The following is a 26,661-nucleotide window of genomic DNA, read 5'->3' as shown; positions in this document are numbered from 1 at the left end:
CAGGAGTTCGGTGACAAGTGGACACGTTCTCAGCCCTCACTGCCCAGCACAGGGCTCCTCCCTCCTCCATCTCTCTCTCCTCCTCTTCTCCTGCCCGCCCAGCTCGCACCTTGTCTCACTGCCCCCACCTGTGTGCGCGCAGAGACCGGGCGGAGCCTGGGGAGGCTCATGACGTCACTGCTCGGCGGGGAGGCGGGGCGGTGGGAACCGCAGTGCAGCACAGAGGGGCGGGGCGCGGCGGGGCGGGGCCTGCGGCGCGTGACCCGGTGCGGGAGGCAGGAACCCGGGGAAAGGTGTAGGGGGGCTGGGACCGGCCGAGTCCGGAGGCGGGGCGGGGAGTGGCCGGGCCCAGGCTGCGGGCGCCCTGCGAAGCTCTAAAGCGGGTCACGCTTCCTTTGCCCTCCCGCCCCTTCCCTTCTTCCCACCTGGGCCTCTGCGTGGGGACGCGCACCTGGCAACCGGCGGCCGCGCTCCGCCGCGTCTCCGCCCTCTCGGCTCGGGTCGGGCGCCCCGAGCCGGCCCCGCACGCCCCGAGCCAGTGCCCCGGCGCCGCGCTCGCTGCAGGCGGCCTCGAGCGCTCGCTCGTTGATGCCGTTTTGGGGGTGACCTGGCGCGGTGGCCGCGCCTCCATGGTGGGGGCGTGTTAGTGGCCGCGGCTGTGCTGGGCGTGGAGTGCGGGGCCGCGGGGTGAGGGGAGGCCCGCCGGCGAGACCCTGCGCGCAGTCCGGGTGTTGTGGCGCAGGAGGCCGCCGCGGCCGCGCGGGAGCGGGAGATGTTGGAGCTGAGGCACCGGGGAGTGTGCCCCGGCCCCGGGGGAGCAGTGGCGCCGCCACCCCCCGAGGGAGTGGCGGCCGGCGGCGACCACGAAACCGAGAGCACCAGTGACAAAGTAAGTGGAGCCGCGACAGGCGCACACCCACGCCCGCCTGGGTCCTGGTTGGGGCGGGCCGCCGGGAGCCGGGCGGGGTGGGGCCCCCCGGAATGCAGGTGAGCTGGGGGCCGCCCGCTGCGCCTGCCCCTCGGCCTGGATCCGTGTCTCCTGGCTAGTGTGGGGGTCCAGAACCCCGGGCCCCAGTGCTGGTGCGTTTCCCAGGATGACCGTGGCCGCTGCTGGGTGATTCAACTCGACTGCAACTGAGTTTCTTCCCATTCCCGTCCCCGCCCGCCCTGGGGTCCGGGGCCCATGCCGGAACCTGGAAGGAACCTGCGGGCGCCCTAGTTTTCTAGTCGCCGCCACCTCACACCTCCTGTCGGCAGAGGAACAAAGTTGGTGAGGACTAAACTTCAGACAAACACCTTGGGCTCTAACCTGTCATTGGATCCTGACGCTGAAGGCTTGGCTTCTCGTGCTCCCCCATCAGCACTTTCGGTTCCTCTGTCCTTCTTCGGGGCAATAGGTTTTGGAGGGTTCAGAGTAATATACACGTAACATACACGTGCCGTTTCCTTTGAGTCCGCAGCAGGCAAGTTCTCCTACTAGTAGATTTCATTGGACCTGACCGGCTACTTCTTGAGGATTTTTAGCTCCCATTTCTATGGATTACCCTTGCTTCACATTTAAGAATAAGTAGATGTAATGCCACTATTTTATTTAACGGTAGAAAAAGAGTCAAAGTTTAGTTTAAATGCAGTGGTGCAGGTAGGAATATTTTTTTTTGTGGGGGGGGGGGGTGGGGGGCGGGAACAAACAAACAAATGCAATGCTAGGATCCTGTAGACTGGTGGTTTAGGTAATCAGGCCAGAGAATAAATTGTTTTAGAAGACCTTCTGTTAATAAAATCTCACTTTATTTCAGAAGCTCAAAGCACTTAAACTTTTCCTAGAGTCATTCTTGTTTGGAAGCAGGCGTTGCAGTTAGAATTACAGAAGTGAAGTGCATTCGCCAAGGTCAGGGCAGTGGCCTTTTGGAACTGGAACCTGTTTCCTGATTCCCTTTCCTCTGGGCTGTACTGTCGCTGAGACTCCCTGACAACTCTGATTTGGGGCGGGTTCCACCTGGAACCTGATGTTGATGAACTTGACGTAGCCCAAGTTACAGAGCCCTGGTAAGAACATACCACATGATATCATGGAATAATTAATTCAGCAGTGATTTCAGGAATGACGCTTTAGAATCAGTGAGATGACATCGCCTTTATTTTTTTTCCCTACCTTTGATAGTCGATAGAATCAAATGAGGGTCTGTCATAGAACCTACATGTCAAGGAATTACACAAACTATAACAGTTGCCAGCTTCTGAAGGTTGATGTTACAAAGCTAGAAACAGTGGGCCGTGAGAATAGTCTTTGTGAAAACTGCCTTGGAAACTAGACCAAAAATAGAATTAATTAGGTTGGGATTTGTTGTGCTTCAGCTCTGGCTAGAACCAAGGAAATACCAGCTCCCCCTGTGTGGACTTCCTTAACTAGGAGATGCTAACACGCTTTTAATAAGAGAAAACATGTTCAGGAAGCCATGCCTAAAATAACTTTTGAATTAATTTAGTTTCTTAACACGGCAAACTCATTAGTCCACAGAGCCAAATATCAACAGTACGAGGATTGAAATTTCTTTTGAGAGCCCAATTTTTTAAACTTAAACTTCTTCTAACGCCACTTCTTCAAAATAGGCTCGCCCAGGCCGTGGTATTTTGTGGAAGAGCCACACGCAAGGGGCCAAAGATCTGCATGTGGCTCGCGAGCCGCAGTTTGCCGACCCCGGCCCTAATACATTTGAAATGGCCACTATTTCTAGGGTTTGATTTGACTCATTAGAACTGATGTCTCTGTGACTAGGTTAACTTGCTGGGTATTTATTTATTTATTATTTATTTATTTATAAAAGCCGCACTGTAGGTTTTCATTAACACGGACCCAGCTGTATTTTGTTTTCTGAGAGTGGACATTGCCATGTGTAACCTCTTAAGATTTCTTAGACAAGGATGAGCATTGGCACATTGTGTCTAGAATATTGCTGTACCTTCAGCGTTCATCACAAGGAATTCTTGTCTTGGCAGGCTTTGAGACATTGAACTCTATCCTCTGTGCTTTCTTATCAGGGTGTATATTTGAATGCACCTGTATTTCCAGGTCAAGGGCTATTTTAAAATCAGTTTGCACATCGGAGGCTGGTTAATATTTGGACCATTTAAGCTCTTTAAGTGCCTTCTCTGTTCAGGTTGCGGTAAAGGCAGAACACTTGGGGAATTCATGAAAGCAGTGGAGGAGGTGTCTTATATTCTGCAATTATAGTACACTCCCATGCCATTTTGTAGTCTTTTTATAATGGTGTTATTAACATGACATTGTCATTGTTCAGGACCGGGAGACTTAAGCCGAGAGAGGCCCTGTGCTTAGGGGAATTAACAGATGAAAAGTGCTTCTTACCTGCAAGGGAATGTTCTCTATGTTAAATGCTGAATAAATATTTGAGAGATGACAAGACCACCCCTTCAAGGACTCCCGCCCTCCCTCCCCCAGGAGACTTATATGAGTTAGATTTACTAGAAGAATGATCAAGGTTCATAGACTCTGCATGGAGACAGCAGGAAAAGCTTTTGAAGAGGAGGTGAGGGTTGAGCTTGGAATTGAAAGGTGCCTGGGGACGCACCAGGTAGACAAGTGTTGGGGAAGGACATTCTAGGCAAAGGGAGTCAGTATTCTTGGCCCAGGGCCCTGACATTAGTTTGGGAATCCTGGAGCATATGCTGTGCATTCTTGGGAGGTGGGGTTTGGAGGTTGGGAGCTTGAGTCTTGTGGAGGTTAGGCTTTAGTCCATGGACCCTGGAAAGCCACTGGAAAGTGTTTACAAAGGCATTAGCTTACTTATCACTCAGCAGCGGTCTGGAGAAAGTGTGGGAAGGGGAGAGGCCTGCCACCAAGAAACCAGATAGTTGGGTATTGCAAGTGCTATAGATATGAAATGGTGAGGGCTTGGAGTGGGTCTGGTAGGGGTGGGGGAATAGAGGTTGAGAGAGAGGATGCCTATTTTAGATCATGCAGATAGGACCTAGACTAGGGCACTCAAAGTAAGACTAATTAAACAAGAGCCTGCCAGGAGACACGTTGTAATCCACGCCTTGAGAGTCTTTTAGGAAAGAAGCAAAAAATGATTGGGCAGTTTTGTAGGCAAGGGTGAGTTGGATTGGACAGGGTGTGTCATTCTCTAAAATTGAGAGGTGGTTTAAGGTGGTGGTGGAAACTGAAATGAAAGGTCAGATGTGGAGATGTCAACTTTTTTTTTTTTTAATTGATTTATTAAGAGAGGGGAATTTAAAGAGAGAGAGAGAAACATCAATTTGTTGTCTCACTGAGAGAGAGAGAGAGAGAGAGAGAGAGAGAGAGAGAGAGAGAAACATCGATCTGTTGTCCCACTTATCTATGCATTCAATTATTCCTGTATGTGTCCTGACTGGGGTTCAAACCCACAATCTTGGCTTATGGGGTCAACGCTCTAGAAATGTCAACTTTTGAGTGGGATAGTTGAAGACAGAGCCCTGAGAGGTGCCCATGTCTAGAGCTGGGTTGTAAATGTAGGGAAGGACCAAGATTATGAGGTCCTGGGAGCCGGGGAGGAGGGTTGCGTAGAGGATGTCATCAATAGTACTTAGGAATGAGGGTGAGGCATAGAACACTGAGTTCAGCAAAGATCTTAGTAGAAGCCAGGTTCTAAGTTGAGGAATGTGAGAGGTGAAATACTGGTAGTTATTGTCAGGAAGTTACAGCAAAGGGGAATGCAGAATAGTGGCTAAAAAGAACTGGAAGCCATGACCGGTTTGGCTCAGTGGATAGAGCGTCAGCCTGCGGACTGAGGGGTCCCAGGATCGATTCCGGTCAAGGGCATGTACCTTGGTTGCGGGCACATTCCCAGTAGTGGATGTGCAGGAGGCAGCTGATCGATGTTTCTCTCTTATCGATGTTTCTAACTCTCTATCCCTCTCCCTTCCTCTCTGTAAAAAATCAATAAAATATATTTAAAAAAATAAAAATAAAAAGGACTGGAGGATCAAGTGAAAATTTCCTTTTTCATGGGAGGGAAGATAGGCATTTGTATGAAAGAAGTCAAGAGGAGGTGAAGATGCTGACAAGGATGGGCAAGCCCTAGAGAAAAGAAAGCAGACATGGTGTGGAGAATATAGATGATTGGGGTATCCAAGGAAAGGAATGAACACCTGGAGGGTGGATGCAGAAACATTTTGAAAAGCAGAAGACCAAAGTATTTGATGCTTTCAATTTTCTCAATAAAGTGGAGTCTCAGAACCATAGAGCTGCAAGGGATCTTAGAAACAGTGTAGCCCAACCCTATATGTTTAAAAATAATAAACTTGCTTTAGAATGTGGTTGTTATTGCCCAAGGTGACCTACAGCAAGTGGCCAAGCTGGAACTAGAACGCATCTATCAGGGAGTGTTATTTAGGGAGTGCAATATGAAGTGACCAGGAGGCAACTAGTTCTTAATTCAGTAGCAGTGATATTCGTAATAGTTGATGCTTGTAGTGATTTAGAGTTCATAGAGTATACTTTTACATCTTTATTTGTTCCTCATAATAATTCTACATGTTAGGAATATCCCTCATTTAATAGCTGAGAATATGAAAGGCACTGGGAATGATTTTGGTCCGGAATTCCAGGTCAAGGTTGCTAAAGGAATGATGGAAGTCATTGAGGCTGGAATTGAAGTGACGGACCACAAGTTAGGGTGGACAGGGAAGAGGACTGAAGCCCAAACTGGGTCAGTGAAGCTCTGGATGGATTGAGAGGTCTGAGCAATTGCAAGGGAAGCTAACGCCTGATTTACTGGACCAGTGTGGGAGAAAAGGAGGTGCACATGGGAGTTGTGGCCAGTAAAGGGAAGCACACATTGGAACAGTGTCTCTGCTGTGCTTGTATGTGGGGTTACTGCTTTGATACAGATTTTGGTTTGTGAGGTTGAAGGTGAAAGAATCCAAAAGTCAGTTAATTTCTGCCCTTACCCATTTGAGATGTATGTAGTTTCTTTCATAAATACTCTAATATTTTTAATATAAATTTTTAATTTTTGGTGAACTTGTATTTCTGTAAATTCTTAATTTTGGAACACTTTACTATGGGTTGTCTTGGTGTCACCTGTAAGTGTAATAAATATTTTCTATACATTTTTATATAAATCCAGGCCATTATACAATGCTAATATTTAGAATGTGTTTATTTTCCTTTAACTATTCTGTATTTGGGGGTGTCTTTTAAAAGAAATGTATGTTTTGCCTGGCCGGCGTGGCTCAGTGGTTGAGCATCAACCTGTGAACCAGGAGGTCACGGTTTGATTCCTGATTGGGGCACATGCCTGGGTTGCGGGCTCAATCTCATCATTGATGTTTCTCTCCCCCTTTCCCTTCCTCTCTCTCTAAAATCAATAAAAATATATTTTTAAAAAGAAAAAGAAAAGAAATGCATGTTTTAATTCAGGATAAAGAAAATAGGTCATGCCCTAACCGGTTTGGCTCAGTGGATAGAGCGTTGGCCTGCAGACTGAAGGGTCCCAGGTTCGATTCCAGTCAAGGGCATGTACCTTGGTTGCGGGCACATCCCCAGTAGGGGGTGTGTAGGAGGCAGCTGGTCGATGTTTCTCATTGATGTTTCTAACTCTCTATCCCTCTCCCTTCCTCTCTGTAAAAAATCAATAAAGTATTTTTTTTTAAAAAAAGAAAATAGGTCATTTAAAATTTACAGACATTTTTTGTGAGGCTTGAGTTGGTTCTGTGCATTCAGTAAAGGTTTATTGGGTGCCTGTTATATTTGAAGTTCTGATTGAATGTCACCTTTTTCTTGTGGCTCTTTCTACATTTGAGAAAATGGGGGAGGCCAGGTTTTTAACTGCAAGGTGTTAAACAAAAAAATTTAACTTTTTAGAAGAAGGAATTTATTAGGCCATTGCTTGCAAAAATAGGAAGACTGGTCTTGGAGCATGTAGCCTAAACCAGCAGCAGCATGACAACATATCCATCCTTGTCCATGGTCTGGGAGTTTGCAAGTATTGTTATGCATCACAAAGGGGGTAGGGAGAAAAAGGAGGTAATCTGACAGAATTTACATTAGCTGTGGGCAAAGGGGCGGGAGAAGGTGAAGCGGGCAGGACCAGCTCTGGGATAGGCACAGGGTCTGCATGAAGAGGTGGCCGCTCCTGTGCATGGGCTGGGGCAGCGGCCGGAGGCCGACAGGCAAACAAGTGGAGGCCCCCGGTTGCATGGTGCCTGGCTAAAATAATCCGTGGAAACAGCCACCTGGGATTTATTCTAAATTCTAGCAGATACGCAGGGATATGAGCAGTCTTATATCAGAGCTGGTCCACAGCTATTAACAAGCTAACTCTTCTGTCTCTATCCCTTTACGGCCGCTTTAATTTTAGTTTTTGAACATCTCAGAATTTTTTCCTTGTCAGTGGAGTAAAGATAATAAACTAATTTATAGTTTGTAAAATACATGTACATAATACCAATTTGAATCTCTTTGTAACAATTATGTAGACTAGGAAAATAGGTTTAGTTTACACCTGAGAAAAAGGTTTGAAAATTGTTGATATAAGAGTTGTTGTGAGTTTATTTGAGCCAAACTGATGACAATTGCTGGGAAGCAAAATCTCAGTGGATTGAGAAAATGCTCCGGAGAATGGCAGTTTTGCAGCTTATTTTTACATTAGAATCAAAGGACAAGACATAAAGGGGTAACATGAAATCCATTAGTGATAGATTAGAGAGGGGGGAGAAAGCAAAGGTGAGGAAATCTCTGGGATTGGACACAAAATAAAAAAATAGACCATACTTTTTTTTACATTGGCGGTGTAGGATAGTTAATTAACATGATAACAATAACAGTGAGGGGGTTCTATGGTCTCCTGCTCTGGTGGGAGATTGTGCGGGATTGGTCTGGGAAAAAGCAATTACCCTGACATTCTAAAGGTATCCTATATAATAAAAGGGTAATATGCAAATCGACCGAACGGCAGAACGACCGGTCACTATGATGCGCACTGGCCACAAGGGGGCAGCCGCTCAATGCAGGAGCTGCCCCCTGGTGGTCAGTGCACTCCCACAGTGGGAGGGCCGCTCAGCCACAAGCTGGGCTGATGGCTGGTGTGCTCAGCGGTGGTGGCGGGAGCCTCTCCCACCCCCGCGGCAGCGCTAAGGACGGCTGACTGCGGCTTAGGCCCGCTCAAGCCATCAGTCAGACATCCAGACTGCTAAAGGGTGCAGGCTGGGCTGAGGACCACCCCCTCCCCCCCCCCCCCCACTGCACGAATGTCATGCACCAGACCTCTAGTGTCAACATAAATGCAAAATGACAATAGACAGGTTCAGTTAAGGTAAATTAGGTAAGTTGACCTTTGTCGGAAATACCGGCCTAGGACCTGACTACCTGCCATGACTCACGTTTAGTTAGGAAGTTTTCATTTCAGACCATCCTCTGTGGTTATTGTAAGTTTCTGAGTTTGTAGGGCCCACCATGCAGGCCTCCCCTAAGCTTGTCAGATTTAAGTATGTGGCTCCTTTTTTGTCTGCAAAACCAAAGACTTCCTTTCGCAGGGTCACATAGTATTTAGAGCTGGGATTTACCCTAATATTTCTGACAAAAATGATATATAGGAGAGCAAGTAGATATGTGGTACTAAATGTATAAAATTAACTAAAATACTTAGGCACTTTTTTTTTTTTAACAATTACTATTTGTGTGATGTTTTTAAAACTATTTTGGCCTTTCTGAATTTGTCTAGAAACTTTTAGGAGAAAACTTGTAATTCTGTGATTTCAGGCACTCAGATTTAAAACAAACAAAATTGTTTCTAGTATTCCCTTGCTTATTTTATGATTAGTTAGGAGAAGAAATCATTAATTTTTATTTTATAACTGCTCACATTTTGATTAATTTGGTTGGGAGATGTTTCAGAACCTATTAAATGAGAATGATGTCACATTTTGAAGGGACTCCAGGAAAGCAGAGGAACTAATTTCATTAATGACCAATTGGGCTGTTGATCGTTCCTGAGGTATACCAAGTTTAGTTATCTTTCTAAATGTTGACTTATTTTCTTATCCACAAGGAGAGATCACAGTTATTTTTCACATCATGTCTTTGAATGTTTGCTTAAGACTTTGTGAGAACTATCAAGATTTTAAGCTTTCTTTCCTTCTTAAAAAATATATATATTTTTATTGATTTCAGAGAGGAAGAGAGAGGGAGAGAGAGAAACATCAATGATGAGAGAGAATCATTGATCAGCTGCCTGCTGCACTCCCCAGACTGGGGATCGAGCCCGTAACCTGGGCATGTACCCTGACCATGAATCAATTCCTGAACTCCTGGTTCTTAGGTTGACACTCAACCACTGAGCTACACTGGCCAGGCTAAGCTTTCTTGTAAACAGAAAATTGGAGTGCACAGGAAGAGAGAAACAAGAGTCCTCTACAGTGTGAGGAGCTCTCCCCTACATTCATAGCAGCACAATTTACCATAGCTAAGATTTGGAAACAGCCTAAGTGCCCACCTCATTCAGCCTCATTCCCCCAGTCCCCTCATCCCCGCCTCATCCAGCCAGAATCCCCCAGTCCCCTCAGCCCCACAGGGGAAGGCAGTTGGGGGCGATTGGGCCAGCAGGGGAGGGCAGTTGGAGGCAATCGGGCTGGCAGGGGAGGGCAGTTGGGGACGATCATGCTGGCAGGGGAGCAGTTAGGCATCAATCAGGCCAGCAGGGGAGCGGTTAGGGGGTGATCAGGTTGGCAGGCAGAGTGGTTGGGGCAATCAGGCAGGCAGCAGTCCGGATTGTGAGAGGGATGTCTGACTTCCGGTTTAGGCCCACTCCCCGGGTGATCGGGCCTAAGCTGGCAGTCAGACATCCCTCTGACAGCCCAGGAGCCCTTGGGGGATGTCCACCTGCCAGCTTAGGCCCGCTCCCCAGGGAGAGCGGGCCTAAGCCACAGTCAGACATCCTTAGCGCTGCCGAGGAGGCGGGAGAGGCTGTTAGGGTCAATTTGCATATTACCCTTTTATTATATAGGATGTACATTTTGTCTGACTTCATTTTACTCAGCATAATTATTTTGACATCCATCTATATTATTATGTGCATCAGTAGTTCACTCATTTTTGTTGATGGGTGGTATTCCATGGTACGCATGTAGCCCAATTTGTTTTGTTCCTTGTTGAACATTTGAGTGGTTTCAAGTTTGAAACTATTACAAGTAAAGCTGCCATGAACATTTGTGTACAGTCTTTGTGTGGATATATACTTTTATTCCTCTTGGACAAATATTAAGGAGTGGAATGACTGGGTCATGTGATGGATATATGTTTAACTTTCTGAGAAACTGACAAACTGTTTTCCAAAGTGGTTGTACTGTTTTACATTCCCACCAGCAGTGTGAGAGTTCCAGTGTCCCCACATCTTCTGCAACACTTAAGTATGTTCAGTTTTTACACTTTAGCCATGCTAATAGATGTGTGGTAGTATCTTAATGTAGTTTTGTTTTGCATTTCCCTAATAACTAATGACATTGAACATTTTTTTCATGTGCTTATTTGCCAAACGTGTATTGCCTTTGCTGAAATGTCTGTTCAAATATTTTGCCCATGTATTTTAATTGAGTTGTTTTCATATTGAATTTTAGAATTTTTTATGTATTCTGGAGGCAAAACTTTTATTTGATATGTATTTTGCAAATATCTTTTCCCAGACTATGGGCTCATTTTCTCATTCTCTTAACAGTGTTTTTTAAAAACCAGAAGATTTAATTTTGATGATCTGCTTATCAATTTTTTTTTGTTTTATGTTGTTTTATTTAAGAAATCTTTGCCTAATCCAAGATCACAGAGATTTTATGGAAGTTTTACTATTTTATGTATTTGTAACTGGTGTGAGGTATGGATCAAAATTCTTTCTCTCCTGTTTGTTTGTTTTTTCCCCCTCCTCATATGGATATCCAATTGTTTCAGCATTGTCTGTTGAATTACCCTTTCAACTTTGTTGAAGATCAGTGGTCCATATTTGTGTGGGTTTATTCCTGGACTCTAGTCTGTTTTCCATTGATTTTTTTTTCTTTTATGCCAATATCACAGCTTGATTATAGGTAGTGTAAGTTCTTCAATTTTGATCTTTTTATCAGACTGTTTCAGCTCTTCTAGGTTCTTTGCATTTTCATATAAATTTTAGAATCAGTGTGTGCATTTCTACAAAAATAAAACAAAGAGCCTGTTGAGATGTTTATTGGGACTGCACTGAATCTGTAGATTAATTTGGGAGAGAATTGTCGTTTTAATTATGCTCCTGTATGATTTCAAATTCCAGCTACATTGCTTAGAGCTGTGTAAACTTGGACACTTTACTTAATCTTTCAGAGCCTCAGTTTATTTTTAAATATATTTTTTATTGATTTCCCATAGAAAGAGAGGGAGAGAGAGCTGGAAACATCAATGATGAGGGAGAATCATCAGTCCACTGCATGCCCCACATCGGGGATGGAGCCCGCAACCCAGGCATATGCCCTGACCCGCAAACAAACCACAACCTTCTGGTTCATAGGCTGGTGCTCAACCACTGAGCCACGCCGGCTGGGCGAGCCTCAATTTTTTTTAATCTATAGAATGGAGGTGATTATTTACCTACCTCTAGGGTAATGTGAGGAATAAATAAATCAATATTTGTTAAGTGTTTTTGCTCATGTTTTCTAATCACTTTCCCTTAGGAATTGGATTTACAGGGTAAATAAAGAAACTTTTATTTCTTCAACCCTCATTTACCAGACATACTTTCATTATAATTTTATATTTTGAAAAGTCAGTAAGCCCTCATTACACAGAGGTGGAACTGAGATCCCAAGCCACGCGACTTGGTCAAGACTATTCATCTAGCAACAAAGGATAACTTATAATTTTAATCCTAAATGTTAGCATGAGTTGACAGACTCAATTCATTCGTCACCTATTTATGTATTACCTAATAAATGCCAGCCAGTGTATAAGCCCTCTGCTGGCCTCTTGGGATTAAGAGTGAGGCCAATGGATGGTATTTCCTCTTCTCACTAAGCTTGTGGACTACTGGGAAATATAGACAAGCAAACATACACTTTTAATATAGACTAATAGGTAATCCTAAGGGAAATTGTGGAAACACAGTTGAAGAGCAGCTAACCTGGAGCTGGGGGTCCGGGAAGACATTTGTAAAGGACGTGACCTTGAAACCAAGGTCAGAGGATGAGTGGGCAGTAGCCAGGTTTTAGGAATGTGGAAGGGAGGATTTGGACCAGGATGTGGGCAACAGAGAAAATGCACAGTTTGTATTTTATAGATGGAACAAATACCTGGATGTAAGAGAGAGAACAGTGTGGTGTGAAAACTGGGGAGTCATCAAAGAGGGGTGCCATCGTGAACAGTAAAAGCAATGTCAGGTGGTTTGATTGTATCCTCTGGTTTTAGGTTGGGGAGTGTTAAGATTCAATGTGTAGTTTAGAAGGATTCCTTTTATATTAAAAATAAAGTAGAGAGGGTAGGGGGATGAGGTACTGAGGTACCAGATGCTCAGGAACAGTAGCCATTGGATGGGGGTGGACATGGGGGAAAGACTAATGACAGGCCCGGTGCTACGTGGATGTATTTTGGTGAAAGGAGATGGAATTAAGTTGGTAGCCAGGTGCCTGACCTGATTTAATTGGTTAACTGGTGGTGGTGTCCTCCTGAGTAGGAAATGTAGAAGGGGCAGCAGGTTTGGTGTGGAAAAAAGAGAGGTCAGTTTGCTTATGTTGGATTTCAGGTGATGCTAGTGGAAAACCCATCTGGAGATAGCATGTTGGGAGCTAGAGACCTGGTGTATGGGGAGTCTGGAGTGTAGAGAAAGATGGGAAGCTAAGAGGGTACATCACCTGGTGGGTAGTGGGAGAACACAGGCTTTGAATGGAAAGCGGTCCTAGCCAGTTTTGCTCAGTGGAGAGAATGTCGGCCTACGGACTGAAGGGTCCTGGGTTCGATTCTGGTCAAGGGCACCTGCCCAGGTTGTGGGCTTGCTCCCCAGTAAGGGGTGTGCAGGAGGCACCCCATCAGTGATTCTCTTTCATCATTGATATTTCTATCTCTCTCTTCCTCTCTGAAATCAATAAAAATATTTTTAAAAAGATAGAAAGGGGAGGATTATTGTCTTTAAATTTAGGGCTTGAGAAAAAACTCCTAATTTGGTGTTCTTAAACATGTTAAGAACCTTCATTCCGCATGCATTCAAGTGCTGCTTCCTTCTTCCCATTACCTGCAATCACACTCTTGTTTTCCTTGTCAACTCTGGCATCTGTAACAGGATCCATACAAGAAATGCAGAAACACAAGAGTCTCTGCTTCTAATTCCCAGAGTTGAGGAAAATTGCTCTAAAAGGCCACTATTGAAGCATTACCTTTTATTCTTTAGTTATTAGCATGAAATGAAGAAGCCTAGTTAAATCTTAAGTTTTTCATTTGATGTTTCTCCGGTTATATAAAACAGAACCCAGAAGCTTAAATAATAAAAGTAAAAACAGGACCGCTTTCTTGAGGGTGTGGAGAGGAGGGCCTTGACATATCACCATCATTGACAAGTGGACCGAAGTGCCTTGCCGAAAGGGTTAGTGTTTCCACAGTTTGAATTATGGCCCAAAGCTTTTATTTTATGAGGAAACCAAAAGCTGAGTGTGTTTTTTAAGGGGTAAGTGATTTGCCCTTTGCCACTCTGCTGGGTAGAGAACAGGTGGCCTTAGTACTGGCAACCCCTGCTTCCTAGTCTAGTGCTCTTTCTGCAACATGGTGGTGTTGCCATATGGGAATATTTCCATTAGTCACCATCTCCACTACCACTCACACCACCCCTGCAGCACGCTGGGTTCTTGAAGGTTGGAAAAAAGAGTAGCAGGGCAAAGACCAAAAAAAGAAAGAGAGATGTGCTTCATTGTTCTAGATGTCAAAGACCTGCTGGCATGTCAGGCCCATAGCAGGTTCCCTGACATTTTCAGGGGACGCTCTGTGTGGCGGTTTATTACGTCAACATCTCTTTCTGTTTAAGCTGCTTTGGGGCCAACTGGCTCTCAGTGTCACAGTGGGGATTTGACATGTCTGTTTCACTTGTCATTTTTGGTATAACATCATTTAATTCCATAATTGTATAGTAAGAACGTTATCGTTAGTAAGCAAAAATTTACTATTACACTATGAAAACTGAAAATAGTCCCCCAAGGCTAATATATTATTTGGTAAGTCACTTAATGAGGAATTGGAAGACTTGCTGCAATAGCGATAGCTCTCTTCTTTGACTTCAGTAAGTCCTTGGCATTGTATTAAAAGCTTCCATTCTATAGGTAAAGAAAATGTCTGACGGGGTGATGCCATCTGCGGAGACTGGTGCTAATAGGGCTGGTTGGTTTGAGATTCCTGAATGTTCTGCATTCCTAGGCACTTTCATTCCTAGGATCACTCCTGGCCCAATGATCTGCTCAATGCTCCATCTGCTTGTACTCACCTCCTGCGAATACTCTCGTTCCTCTCCTTTAATTGAGCCCCGTTACCCCAGTCCCCCCTCTGTAAACCACTTCCCCAAAGTGCAGGCATGTGTAGCATTCTTTCCTGAAGGTTGCTTGGGTGGGGGTGTAGGAGAGGGGAGGACGCAGGAGTGGAGACTGTTACATGACAGCATAGCAAACAACTTCAAATCCAAGTTACATATACTTTATAGATACATAATGCTGTGCCAGTGTCAGATATTACTCTGGTTGTAATCAATAAAAAGAGCTTATTGGAATCTATATGGAATAACACTGTGTTCTCCCAGTTAAGTATCAAAAGAATAAATATTTAATTCTTGTGGTAAATTTATGTTTTAGGCAATATAGGAGTTTCTCTTTGTCTTTTGTTTACACGAGTCCTTTACATTGATAGATTTTAGCAGAGATAATCAAACTTTCCTAACAAGGAAGTACAAGAGAGCTTGGATAGTCAAGGTAAGTTAATAGTTGTTTCTTTGTTTCAAGTTATGTAACTGAGATTTGACACACAGAGCAATACATAATTAGCAAGTGTGTGCTTTTTTTTTCCTATTTAACAAAGTGATCTTCTTTTCTCTTTAATTTTAGGAAACAGATATTGATGACAGATATGGAGATTTGGATTCCAGAACAGATTCTGATATTCCAGAAATTCCACCATCCTCAGATAGAACCCCTGAGATCCTCAAGAAAGCTCTCTCTGGTTTATCTTCCAGGTATGATTGGATAAAGATGAATATCATAGGTGCACAAGATAAGTTGTGGGGTTATCCTGGCCCATGTAGAGATACTATTTTCACTATTTCTAAGCTTTGGAGCTCTGAGAAAGAAGGCTTATACTTTTTCATTGTAGATGAAGCACACATAGTACTAAATGCTTAATGTGCATCCTTCATTTAATTCTTAAGATCTTATGAGTTACTAGAGGCCCGATGCACGAAAATTTGTGCAAGAGTAGGCCTTCCTTTCCCTGGCTGCCAGCATTGGCTTCCCTCCGGCACCCGGGACCCCGGCTGGCTTCCCCTGGGCCGCTTGCAGGCACCCGGGACCCTAGCTGGCTTCCCCTGGGCCACGTGTAGGCACCCGGGACCCTGGCTGGCTTCCCTCGGCCCCGGCTTTGTTAGGAAGGACTTCCGGAATGATGTCCAAAAGATGTCTGGTCTAATTAGCATATTACCCTTTTATTATTATAGATGAAAAAAACAAATCTGAGAGGTTATTGGTGAAGGTTACAGAGCTAAGAAGATGCAGACCTGGGATTCTTATTCCAGTTGGTCAGATTTCTGAAGCCAGTGATCTATTTACTACATCAGGTTGCCTTTTCTGGTGTGGGAACATTTAATAAAGAAAATTCTATATTCTTTGTTTCCTGTTCTCAAGTACCAGAGGGACATAGCTCATTTTTTAAACTGAGTTTTAAATTATTGTCCAAAACTCTGCAACCTTTTACCATTTTATATTTGTGCTATATTTTAAAATGTGTAATCACTAACAAATTTTACCTAATTTTATATTGCCCTCCTTTGTATGCTTTAGTAATATGAATTATAAAATCTATAAAAGCAAAATAAATCTAAGCTTTTCTTTAGATTAATATGTGAAATCTTAAATGTTCATATGGAACAGTTTTTCCATGTTTTTGACTGTGACATACATTAAGAGGTACATTTTATACCACATCCCAAGAGACACACAAATGTATATTTTAACTGCTACAAAAATGTTATGAAACATTTCTTACCATTACTGTGTGATGTCCCTTCTTTTCTGTTTGATACTATTCTGTTATTGAATAAAATATTTTGGATATAACTTACTAAATTGATTTTACTACCTATGGGTTATAACAACAAAAAAATGGTTTAGTCATATCTAGTTAATGTAATATGAATTTTTCTGTTTTTAGCTTCTAGGATATAACCATCTATACTAATAAAAGGGTAATATGCTAATTAGACCAGATAGACCAGACATCCTTCCAGACAAAGCCACAGTGGCAGGGAACGGGGCAGAGGTGGTTAAGGGTGATCAGGCTGGCAGGGGAGAGCAGTTAGGGGCAATCAGGCCAGCAGGGGAGAGCAATTAGGGGGTGATAAGGTCAGCAGGGGAGGGCAGTTAGGGGTGATCAGGCTGGCAGGGGAGAGCAGTTAGGGGCAATCAGGCTGGCAGGGGAGCAGTTAGGGCCATCAGGCAGGAAGGCAGAGGTGGTTAGGGGCAATCAGTCAGGCAGGCAGAGGTGGTTAGAGGCAATCAGGCAGGCAGGGGAGCAGTTAGGGGCGATCAGGCCAACAGGGGAGCAGTTAGGGGTGATCAGGCAGATAGGCAAAGAGGTTAGGGGCATTTAGGCAGGCAGGCAGAGTGGTTAGGGGCAATTAGGCAAGCAGGCAGAGGGGTTAGGGGATATCAGGCCGGCAAGCAGAGTGGTTAGAGGCAATCAGGCAGGCAGGCAGGTGAGTGGTTAGGAGCCAGCAGTCCCGGATTGTGAGAGGGGTCCCGGATTGGAGAGGGTGCAGGCCAGGCTGAGGGGACCCCCCCCCCCAGTGCATGAATTTCATGCACCGGGCCTCTAGTATTAGAATAAATTGCTTCAAAGAGAAGTTTTCATAATTATTTTAACCAATAGAACAAATTCTTTGCTGATATTCAAAGCGTGATTATTATTTTAATAGTCTTGATCCCAGTAGTTTTCATGACCTAGTTGACAAATGTACCTTTGCTTTAAAATCTTAGCAGGTCTATAACAGATTTGGAAACTTATATTGATTTATATAAGAATGATGCTAGATTCCTATGTGTCAATAATAATTTCTTAACAATTAAGGTTCTCCCCCCATGTAAAGCAACAATAGCAAGTAATAGCAGCTGATATTTATTGAGCATATACTGTGTACATGTATTGACTAACTTATTCTCAACCTGTAACACAGGTACACTTATATACCTATTTCATAAATGAGGAAACTGAGGCACAGAAATTTTATATATCAAGGGTCATGTGGCTAGTAAGCAATAGAACCACATTCTGAACCTAGGCATTGTGCTCTATTTATAAAAGAATTATTTAATATTTTTATTTTTAAAAAATATATTTTTATTGATTTCAGAGAGAAAGGGAGAGAGCGATAGAAACATCAATGATGAGAGAGAACCATTGATTGGCTGCCTCCTGCACGCCCACTACTGGGGACCGAGCCTGCAACCTGGGCACGTGCCCTTGACCAGAATCAAACCTGGGACCCTTCAGTCCACAGGCTGCCACTCTATCTACTGAGCCAAACCAGCCAGGGCAAGAATTGTTGTGTGTTTTTTAAATGAACAATAGAGGATATGTTACCAGTTTCAATCTTCTCATGAAACTTCACTATAAAAGTTACATGAATATTTCAAAATCTGTATCTCATTCATTTTAGCCTCTGTACTACCCCAAATAGTCTGTGCTACAATGATTTAGAAGTGGTGGATGCATAGGATTAAAAAAACTAGTTACATAAGAAATTTTCATGAATTACAGGGAAACACCCTATTATCCTCTCACCAAGACATTGATATTTGAAGTATTGCGGTATTTACTCTGAATCTTTTTCCTCTTGTACATATTTTTGCGTGTGTGTGTGTGTGGTGTAAAAATAGCATTGTACTATTTTCTGCTTGTCTATTTTCATTTTCATTCTGTGGTATTAGGAACAAATATCCTTAAATATACATAAATATTTTAAGTGGCTGCACGATATGTTCCTTTGCATGACTGTAGTTTAAAGAGCTGTCACTGGGCATTTAGCTGATTTCTAAGTTCTCATGCTCAAAAAACAATTCTGCATTAAACATTTTTCTTTAGAGATAACTTTTATTTAGCAACTGTAATTACTTTCTTAGGATAAAATCTTAAAAGTGAAATTGCTTGGTCAAGGTTCAGGCTCACTTTTGAGGCTTTAATATACAATGTCAAAAAGTCTTTAAGTTGTTGAAATTGGAAGGAGCCTGAAAGATCTTCAGTCACTTGGCAAGTTGTCCCAGTCTGTTTCTTGACCTGTGTCTGAACATTCCTAAGCCACGTAAGCCTGGCTTTGTCCTTACTGAAGCTCTTCCTCAGCTAGGAGTCTAGCTTGTAGGTTGCATCCAGGGCAGTGCCCTGGATTTTGTCCCCACCTCCCCAGCAGGCGTTTGGCAATGTCTGGAGATCTTTTTGGTTGTCACAATGAGAGATGGTGCTTCTAGCATCTAGTAGAGGCTAAGGAGGATGCTAAACATCCTACAGTACACAGAACAGTGCTTCACAACAAAGAATTATCTGGCACAAAACAATACCGGTTCTGAGGCTGAGAAGCCCAGGACACATCCAGTATAGCCGTAATGCCATCTCCCTCCCTCCCTCCCTCCCTCCCTCCCTCCCTCCCTCCCTCCCTCCCTCCCTTCCTTCCTTCCTTCCTTCCTTCCTGGAACCTATACATTTCCTGTGCACTTTCTCCAAACGCTGGTAGATGGACATTCTCAAAACTCCCCCTCTTTGCCACTAAATTTTTGTTTATTTTTTATTTTAAAAAATATTTATTGATTGATTGTAGAGAGAGAAGGAGAGAAACATGGACTTGTTGTTGCACCCCATCTATGCATTCATTGGTTGATTCTTGTATGTGCCCGGACCTGGGATCGAACCTGATACTTTGGCATATGAGGTTGATGCTCTAACCCACTGAGCTACCCGGTCAGGGCCTGTTCTTGCTTACTTTTGAGGAGTGCCTCTGTGGCCCAGTTCTTGGCTCAGGTGAACTGTCTGGTCAAACCAGGTTCTTGATGACTCATGATGCTTTTGGCACCAGTTTGTTGGTTGTTGTTTTTTTTAAACCTTGTCATTACTTTTGAAATAAAAGCCACATAATAGTGGTAGTAATAGTAAGTCATTGTACATACTCAAATTGATGTGAACAATGTGTGTAACCACTTCAATCACTTTCAAGAATACTGATTAATTACATACTTTTTTGGAAATCTCATTTCTGGCTCAGATAGGTCCTTAAGACATGAAACTTGAATACACTTCTCCTCTACTGATTCTCAGTTCCTTTTTCCAAAACAATCTGTGAGGTGATGACTTGAACTCAAAATTAAGGCATTGTCTAACGTGATCCTGGAAGTGTGGTAAAGGAACAGGAGAATTTTGAATTCAGAACCAGACTGTCCTCTGGTTTTTAGTAACAGTGATTTTCTTTTCTTTTCTTTCCTTTTTTTTTTTTTTTTTTTTGCATATTGTGCTCTGCTTTAAATTCAGTGCTTCTCTCCTGAAAGATGACTTTTGGTTACTGTATCAGTGGATATATATGTTATGTCTCAGTATGTGCTTAACTTTGTATCAGGTATTCTTGGGAAATTTGGGGAATCAGTTAAGTTAAAATAAATAAGGGAAGTAAGTCTTTAATTTTATTAGATTGGGAGAATTTTTCTCAGAGGGGAAATACCTATATAACTGACAACCAGATAGTATATGTTCTTTGAAGACCCTGGTTTTGAGTTGCCATGGAATTTTGGGGTGATATGAAGACAGTAGGTTTCCTGTTTAAAATCTCTGGTTCTCAGCAGCTACCATTCTCTGAAGTTCAAAGCCAGGCATCTAACAGAGGCACACATGGACATGAGCAACATCTACCTTGGGGCTGATTTCTAAACTTACATAGTGTCTACCTGACAAGAGAGGTTCTAGGTAATTCTGAGTCTGAGGATCAGGTATAAAGAAGGGCTAAGAGCACGTCTAGGTTTCATGCAAGCAGGTCAGGGTTATTATCAGGAGACTGGCTTATGTCCTTAACCTTTTGCACTCGGATGTCGAGTGTGACTCGACACGGTTAGCATCGGTAGCAGGAATCGAGAAAAAAGCAAGCGAGTGCAAAGGGTTAATTTACCTCTGACCAGCTCTGTGACCTAGCCCGGTTCTCTAATCCATTCATTAGCCCATGGAGGGCTGTATCTCTAAAAGTTAATGGAACCTTTCACCTATACCATTTTTGACTCTACATTCATTTTAGTTCAGCCCCAAAGCTTACAGTCTGTGAGAAATGTATGCGTCTGCATAGTCGGTTGAACAGTAGAGGAAAATAAAGTCGGCTAAGAACAATTTGACAATGAAAAATCTTGGAAGCTAGATAAAAGAGTTTGGACTTAATGTTGGTATTTTAGATCTCGAGTGCAGAAATGACACGATAAAAGAGATACTTAAGAAGTATCTGGACTGTATAGGAGGGTGATTAGAAGCAGGGAATATAATCAATATTTAATAAACAGGTGAAGTTGGCAACTGTTTCTTTTATGGGAAGGAGACTAAAAGCCTTGCTTAGATATTGTACATATATGTTGTCATACTTTAAGTTGAATCCAAATCTCTTGTAACATAATTTAAATGCTGTCATTTGAATCAATAAAAATCAGATGTCTTAAAGAAAAAACCACTGTGTATAATGTAAAATACGTGTAGAACGAATAAAGCAGGGCAGCAATTTTAGATTCAGAAATCATCATCCATACACAGGTGTGAGTAGAATCATTTTACACATGTCAAAAAGCAGCTGCCGGCATTTTTCATGACATGGCCACATAAAGAGTGACAGTATTTGTAAGGTACACTGAGGATGAAGTGGGAGGCTCTTGAGGGTGGGGGACCCAGACCCTGACTGACAGCTGCCCGGGAATTGAGGGAGATGAATTCTCAGCAACGAGCTGGTTGTGCCAGCGGGGACGCTGTGCTGTAAGGAACAATCAAAGGCCCAAATAAGAAAATGCTTTCTACTAAGGGCCCTGTCCCTAACCAAGGAGAGCAGGCTGCACACTGGGCTACAGAAGGAAGTGACATTCAGTTTGGCCTTGTCCTCTGCGACTGACCTCCTCGCTGGCACCTTCTTCCTTTCACTGACATTGCTGTGCTCTCCAGTTTCGGTTCTGCATCAGCCTCTCTTTCCTTTTACTCATCGGAAGGTCATGCACTCTGTCTGAACCACCTTTAAATCATATTATTTTTATCAAGTACCCCAAAGGATTGGTCATCATTTTGGAGGACTTTTGCACCTGCCTCCTCCTTCCCTTCTGAATGACCCTGAGAGATGTGCACACGTCCATGATCATCACCTCACTGCGTAGTCTCATGATTCATCCTCATAGTAAACAAAAATCAGGCTTTTTCTCTGGCTAACATAATCTTTACATTTAATTTATTTCTCAGTGAGTGAACAAATGCTCTTTGGTTGGCTGGGTTTTTGTTGTTTTGTTTTTTATTATAAGGGATTCTTAAAGTATACTTAGGGAAAATCCTTAAGTCTGATAACTCAATACTGAAACCATCCACACAGAAAAAAATACTGTAAGAACACATTCAGTACTAACTTTATAAATGTTTTCTTTGCAGGTGGAAAAACTGGTGGATTCGTGGAATTCTTACTCTAACGATGATTTCCTTGTTTTTCCTGATCATCTATATGGGATCTTTTATGCTGATGCTTCTTGTAAGTATTTACATTTCCCTAAGGTGCTCTTGCTTTGTTTTTCAGCATTACTGGAGTGATTGCAGTAATTTGAGCATGTCGTGACCAAGAAGGCAATGTAAGACGTGGTAACAGCAAATTTAGTTCCTTCAAGCATCTTGTAGTTCATGAAGTGAACAAGGCTAATCTTTTCTGTTCGCAAAATGGCCTTTGAATGTGTTCATCCAGCAGAGACCAAGTATATACAGCCTATTCATGTCTTTTTGTCACGATAAAACAGAAACACACACATATACATGACTTTAACAGATAGGATTGTTAGCTAGATCCCTAACTTCAAAGAACTTAATCCAATGGCAGAGGCATATAACTATATGAGTAAATAGGATAGTAATTAAATGGGGTAAGCCCCATGCTAGAACTTGTTGGGAGAGCACAATAAAAAAGTGCCTGGAACAGCCTGAGACAGAGATGAAGGAAGCCTCTCAGAAGAGGGGATGCCACAGCTAGTCCTGAAAGAGGGACAGGACAAGGGGGGCGGGGGTGGCATTCCAACGCGGGGACATCGTGAGCAAGGTGTGGAGGTAACCTGTGGAGGGAATCTAGGGAGGAGACCGGAGAGGTGAGCGAAAGCTGTTCTGGGAGTGGGGATTTTGTCATGTCTGAGAAGCCCAACAAGTCCTGAAGCCCAACAGGTATTTTAAGTTTTCATTCATTCATTTAGCAGATGCTCCCAGGACGCCTGCCACGCGCCAGGCGTCGCGCTAGCTCTGGGCTCTGGTACGGTGGCGCTGAGGAAAGCACACCTGTCGGTGCCGTCATGGAGCGTACGATCTACACTCTAAAGAATTGATCAGAAACACAACTAAAAACCGCAATAAACATTTAATTTTTAAAAAAGAAAAAAGGATGCTATGAGAGCAAAGGGGGAACTGGAAGGCTTTTCCAAGGCCTGTGCCCAGCATAAGTGCTCGGTCTGAAGGCTGAGTAGGACTTGGCGTGGTGAGAGAGGGAGCTTGGGGGAAGGAGGGTCACTGCAGAGACTCCTGGACATATAGGCCTTGGCGTCTAAAGAGGCACGAAGCATTGGGAGCAAAGGGGTGGGCGTGAGAAGGAGAGTGCATTTGTTCAGTAGATTTGTCACTTGGTGCTGAGTGTGATTTAGCAGGGCACAGTGAGAGCCGGCTCTCGGGGGTCTGCAGCGTCTCTATTATTTCTTTTTCTTCATCCCGTCTCGGTTAGTTTAGCCTCTTCCTCTGCACTCGCCTCCCTGTGTCCTGCTCGTTCTTGCCCACTTAGAATTCCGTTCACCTGTCTCACCTGTCTTCTCCTTCCATGCTAGTCCTATTCAGAGCACTACGCTCGGAGCAATACGAGATGGCTTTCCTTTATTCTAGAAAAGAATCCATCTTGAACTGAAGTTAGACACTGTGTGGGGAAAAATAAAATTCCACCAACCCCTGAAACCACTTAAAGTAACTCTCCTAAGCACCATCAAGCCCTTTCACTTTTCTTTTTGTCCTCATTAATTTTGTACTTCCTTGGGGATATCAAGGTCACAAAAATGAATAAGAAATGAAAGAGCTTTTTTTTTTTTTTTTTTTTTGCAAGAAAAATGAATAATGGATAGGACTAATTTAATGTGAGGGCAGAAGCTCTGAGTCTGAAAGCCAGGTAGTCAGGGCGAGCACCGTCCAGGTGAGACGGGAGAGAAGAGCCCAGCTCCCGGCCTGCGTCTGAGCCCGCTGAGGGCTACGGGTGCCAAGTGACCACCACTGGCCTCGGGACTTGGGCACTGAGGAGTGAGTGTGTGCAAAGCGCTTTTCCGTGTTGCGTGGTGAGTGGTCGAGCCTGGAAGCAGGGTTGGATGATGGCAGACAGCCCGTAGGCTTTGCGTCTGAGGGACCTTTGGGTGGACCTTGAGGCTCTATCAGGGCGGATGCCTGCGTGCTGTGAGCAAAGGTCCTCACGGCCAGGTGTGTCAGAAAGGCGTGTTGCTCTTCCCTAGAGGCAGGCCCTTTGAACCTGGAGGTATGATTAGGGGTCAGATTCCAGAGGACCTTGTCATACTATGTGAAAAAGTTTGGGGTTTATTTGTAAAGCACGGAGGAGCCATTGAAAATACTAGGGGTTCCCGGGTCCGGGTGAGGCCGCGGGCCCCTGGAGCCGGGTGAGCCTGGGCCCCGGGTCCGGGTGAGGCCGCGGGCCCCTGGAGCCGGGTGAGCCTGGGCCCCGGGTCCGGGTGAGGCCGCGGGCCCCTGGAGCCGGGTGAGCCTGGGCCCCGGGTCCGGGTGAGGCCGCGGGCCCCTGGATCCGGGTGGGCCTGGCCCCGGGTCCGGGTGAGGCCGTGGGTCCCTGGATCCGGGTGAGCCTGGCCCCGGGTCCGGGTGAGGCCGTGGGCCCCTGGATCCGGGTGAGCCTGGCCCCGGGGCCGGGTGAGGCCGTGGGCCCCTGGATCCGGGTGAATCAGTGCCCCTGGGTCCGGCCGAGACCAAACCAGAGGGAGTCGGACCTGCATTACCACCATTCGTCCACCATCCAGAGCTGAGGGGTCAGTGCCGACATGTACTCATAGGGAACTGGTGGACATTGATATTGGGTCTCAAAAGAACTGTTGGTCCAGAAAGAAACTCACTACAGACTGATTCATTTGCCTGTCAGCATAACTATTATTGCTCGTCTCACATTCAATTCTTATAAGTATATCTCTAGTGACACATGATTTCGCTCATCTAGGGGAAATGATGAACAACATAGACTGATGAACAAGAACAGAACCAGAAACAAGGAGGCATCGATCGGACTATCGGGCCTCAGAGGGAGGATAGGGGAGGGTGGGGGGAGGGGGGAGAGATCAACCAAAGGTCTTGTGTGCATGCATATGAGCCTAACCAATGCTTAAGTTCAACAGAGGGTTGGGGCATCCAAGGGGAGGGGTGTGGGATGGGAATGGGGGGATGAGGACAAATATGTAACACCTTAATCAATAAAGAAATTTAAAAAAAAAAAAAAAAAGAAAATACTAGGGGTTATTTGAATTATGAGCCTCCTTTAGAAGATAATTTTGATCAAGACGTTGCAAAACATCTGCATCCTTAATACACTGACTCCGTGGGCTCCCTGTGAATAAGTGACGTGGTCTCCACATTAGACTGTTTGGTGTGGAGGAGGGCCAGAATTGGTAGAGACTGTTTTTTTCACCACTCTTTTATGACAAAATTCAAAACCCCTTTAAAGACACCCTTGGATTTTGATTTTTAAAAAGAGAATCACAAGCATACCTAAAGCACTCGGGCTTTTTTGTTCATTTTTTTCCCACTATGAAAGGTTGGGTTTTTTTGTAAGCTTCATCAGAGGAGAATATAAGAATATTAAAGACTAGAGGCCTGGTGCACGAAAATTCATGCACTAGGGGGAGAAGGGGGGTCCCTCAGCCTGGCCTGCCCCCTCTCACAGTCCGGGAGCCCTCAGGGGATTAGTATAGATGTAGTTAAAGTAGATTTAACCAGCGGGGAGCGGGCCTAAGCCACAGTCTGGCCTTCCTCTACAGAATGCAACCAGGCCAATCAGGGGAAGGTGCCACCCCCATCACCCCGCTGCTGCTGCCTCTGCCTGCCGCAGCTGCCGGCCCTCGGCCCTCACTTCTTAGTGCTGGCTCCGCCCCCTTCCCACTGGTGAGTGGGGGGTGATCTGGGGCCAGGCTGGCTGCGGGAGGGGCTGTGGGAGGTTGAGGCACAGCTGGTCGCACCCCGTCCAGCCTCTGCGGAGGTGTGGCGCGGGGACCGGGCCGCACCGCTGCCTCTGTGGCTGCCTCTGCAGAAGGAGCAGCTCTGGGACCAGGACCGCACAGCCCCTCTCCCACTGCCTCTGCGGAAGGAGCCACAGCGTCGGACCGGCCTCTCCCCGCGCCGCCGCCTCTCCCTGCACCGCCAGCCCTCGGCCCTCACAGCCGCTGTGGGATTGTCCTGAAGGACGTCCAGAAGGACGTCTGGTCTACCCGGTCTAATTAGCATATTACCCTTTTATTAGTATAGATGTAGTTAAAGTGGATTGGAACTGTTGTCGCTCTTATTTAGGTTTATTGCATATGCATGCACACACGTCTGCACACAGGTACACATGCATGTATACATATGCTGTATTTATGATGTTTATGTTAAGGAGATATGGATGGACATACACACACACTGTTGGTTCTCAATTGCTTTCATGTGCTTTAAATTCTTATTTACATCCGTATCCCTAACTAGGTCATTTTTATTTTGTGTCAGACACATTGTATATAGCTTGCATTTGCCTAATAATATCAGCACTTAAAAATGACTAATTCAAGAGAATTTTATTAAAAACTTCTAGGAAATGATAGCTACTATTTTAAGATGAAACTCATACTCATGTTGCTTAAATGAGCTTTTTCCCTTCAAACTTTTATTTATAGTACTTTAATTGTTGCAGCCACAGCTTTGAATCACACTTTCCAAATGATGGATTTACTGAAGCATATTTTTATTTAAAAGCAGATGTGCACATATACAAGATATTGTAGGAGCATCCCCCTACCCCCCGCCCACCTTCTTGGAAACTCTTATAGTAATTCTTTTAATATACAATATATAATTTACTTTTTAATAGTGTTTAATTTTTCTCCATTGTGAGAGGTATAAAAGTATATTAAAATTACTTTGGAAAGTAGATAATT

At 44.3% G+C, this 26,661-nt stretch overlaps 1 protein-coding gene across 1 annotated transcript in view; it reads left to right on the top strand.

Moving 5' to 3' along the window:
* The first annotated feature begins 320 nt into the window (after positions 1 to 320).
* Positions 321 to 26,661, top strand: part of CDS1 (CDP-diacylglycerol synthase 1) — a 59,671-nt gene continuing 33,330 nt past the window's right edge. Inside the window, exons 1-3 of the mRNA XM_079778715.1 lie at positions 321 to 889; positions 15,088 to 15,215; positions 21,887 to 21,983. Of these exons, the coding sequence (XP_079634841.1) occupies positions 773 to 889; positions 15,088 to 15,215; positions 21,887 to 21,983 (342 nt within the window). The 5' untranslated portion in view covers positions 321 to 772. The remainder of the gene's footprint in view (positions 890 to 15,087; positions 15,216 to 21,886; positions 21,984 to 26,661) is intronic.

Source organism: Cnephaeus nilssonii (genome assembly GCF_951640355.1).
Source record: "Cnephaeus nilssonii genome assembly, chromosome: 1".
NCBI lineage: Eukaryota > Metazoa > Chordata > Mammalia > Chiroptera > Vespertilionidae > Cnephaeus > Cnephaeus nilssonii.
The sequence above is the reverse complement of the archived record's forward strand: the minus strand, read 5'-3'. Positions and strand labels throughout refer to the sequence as shown.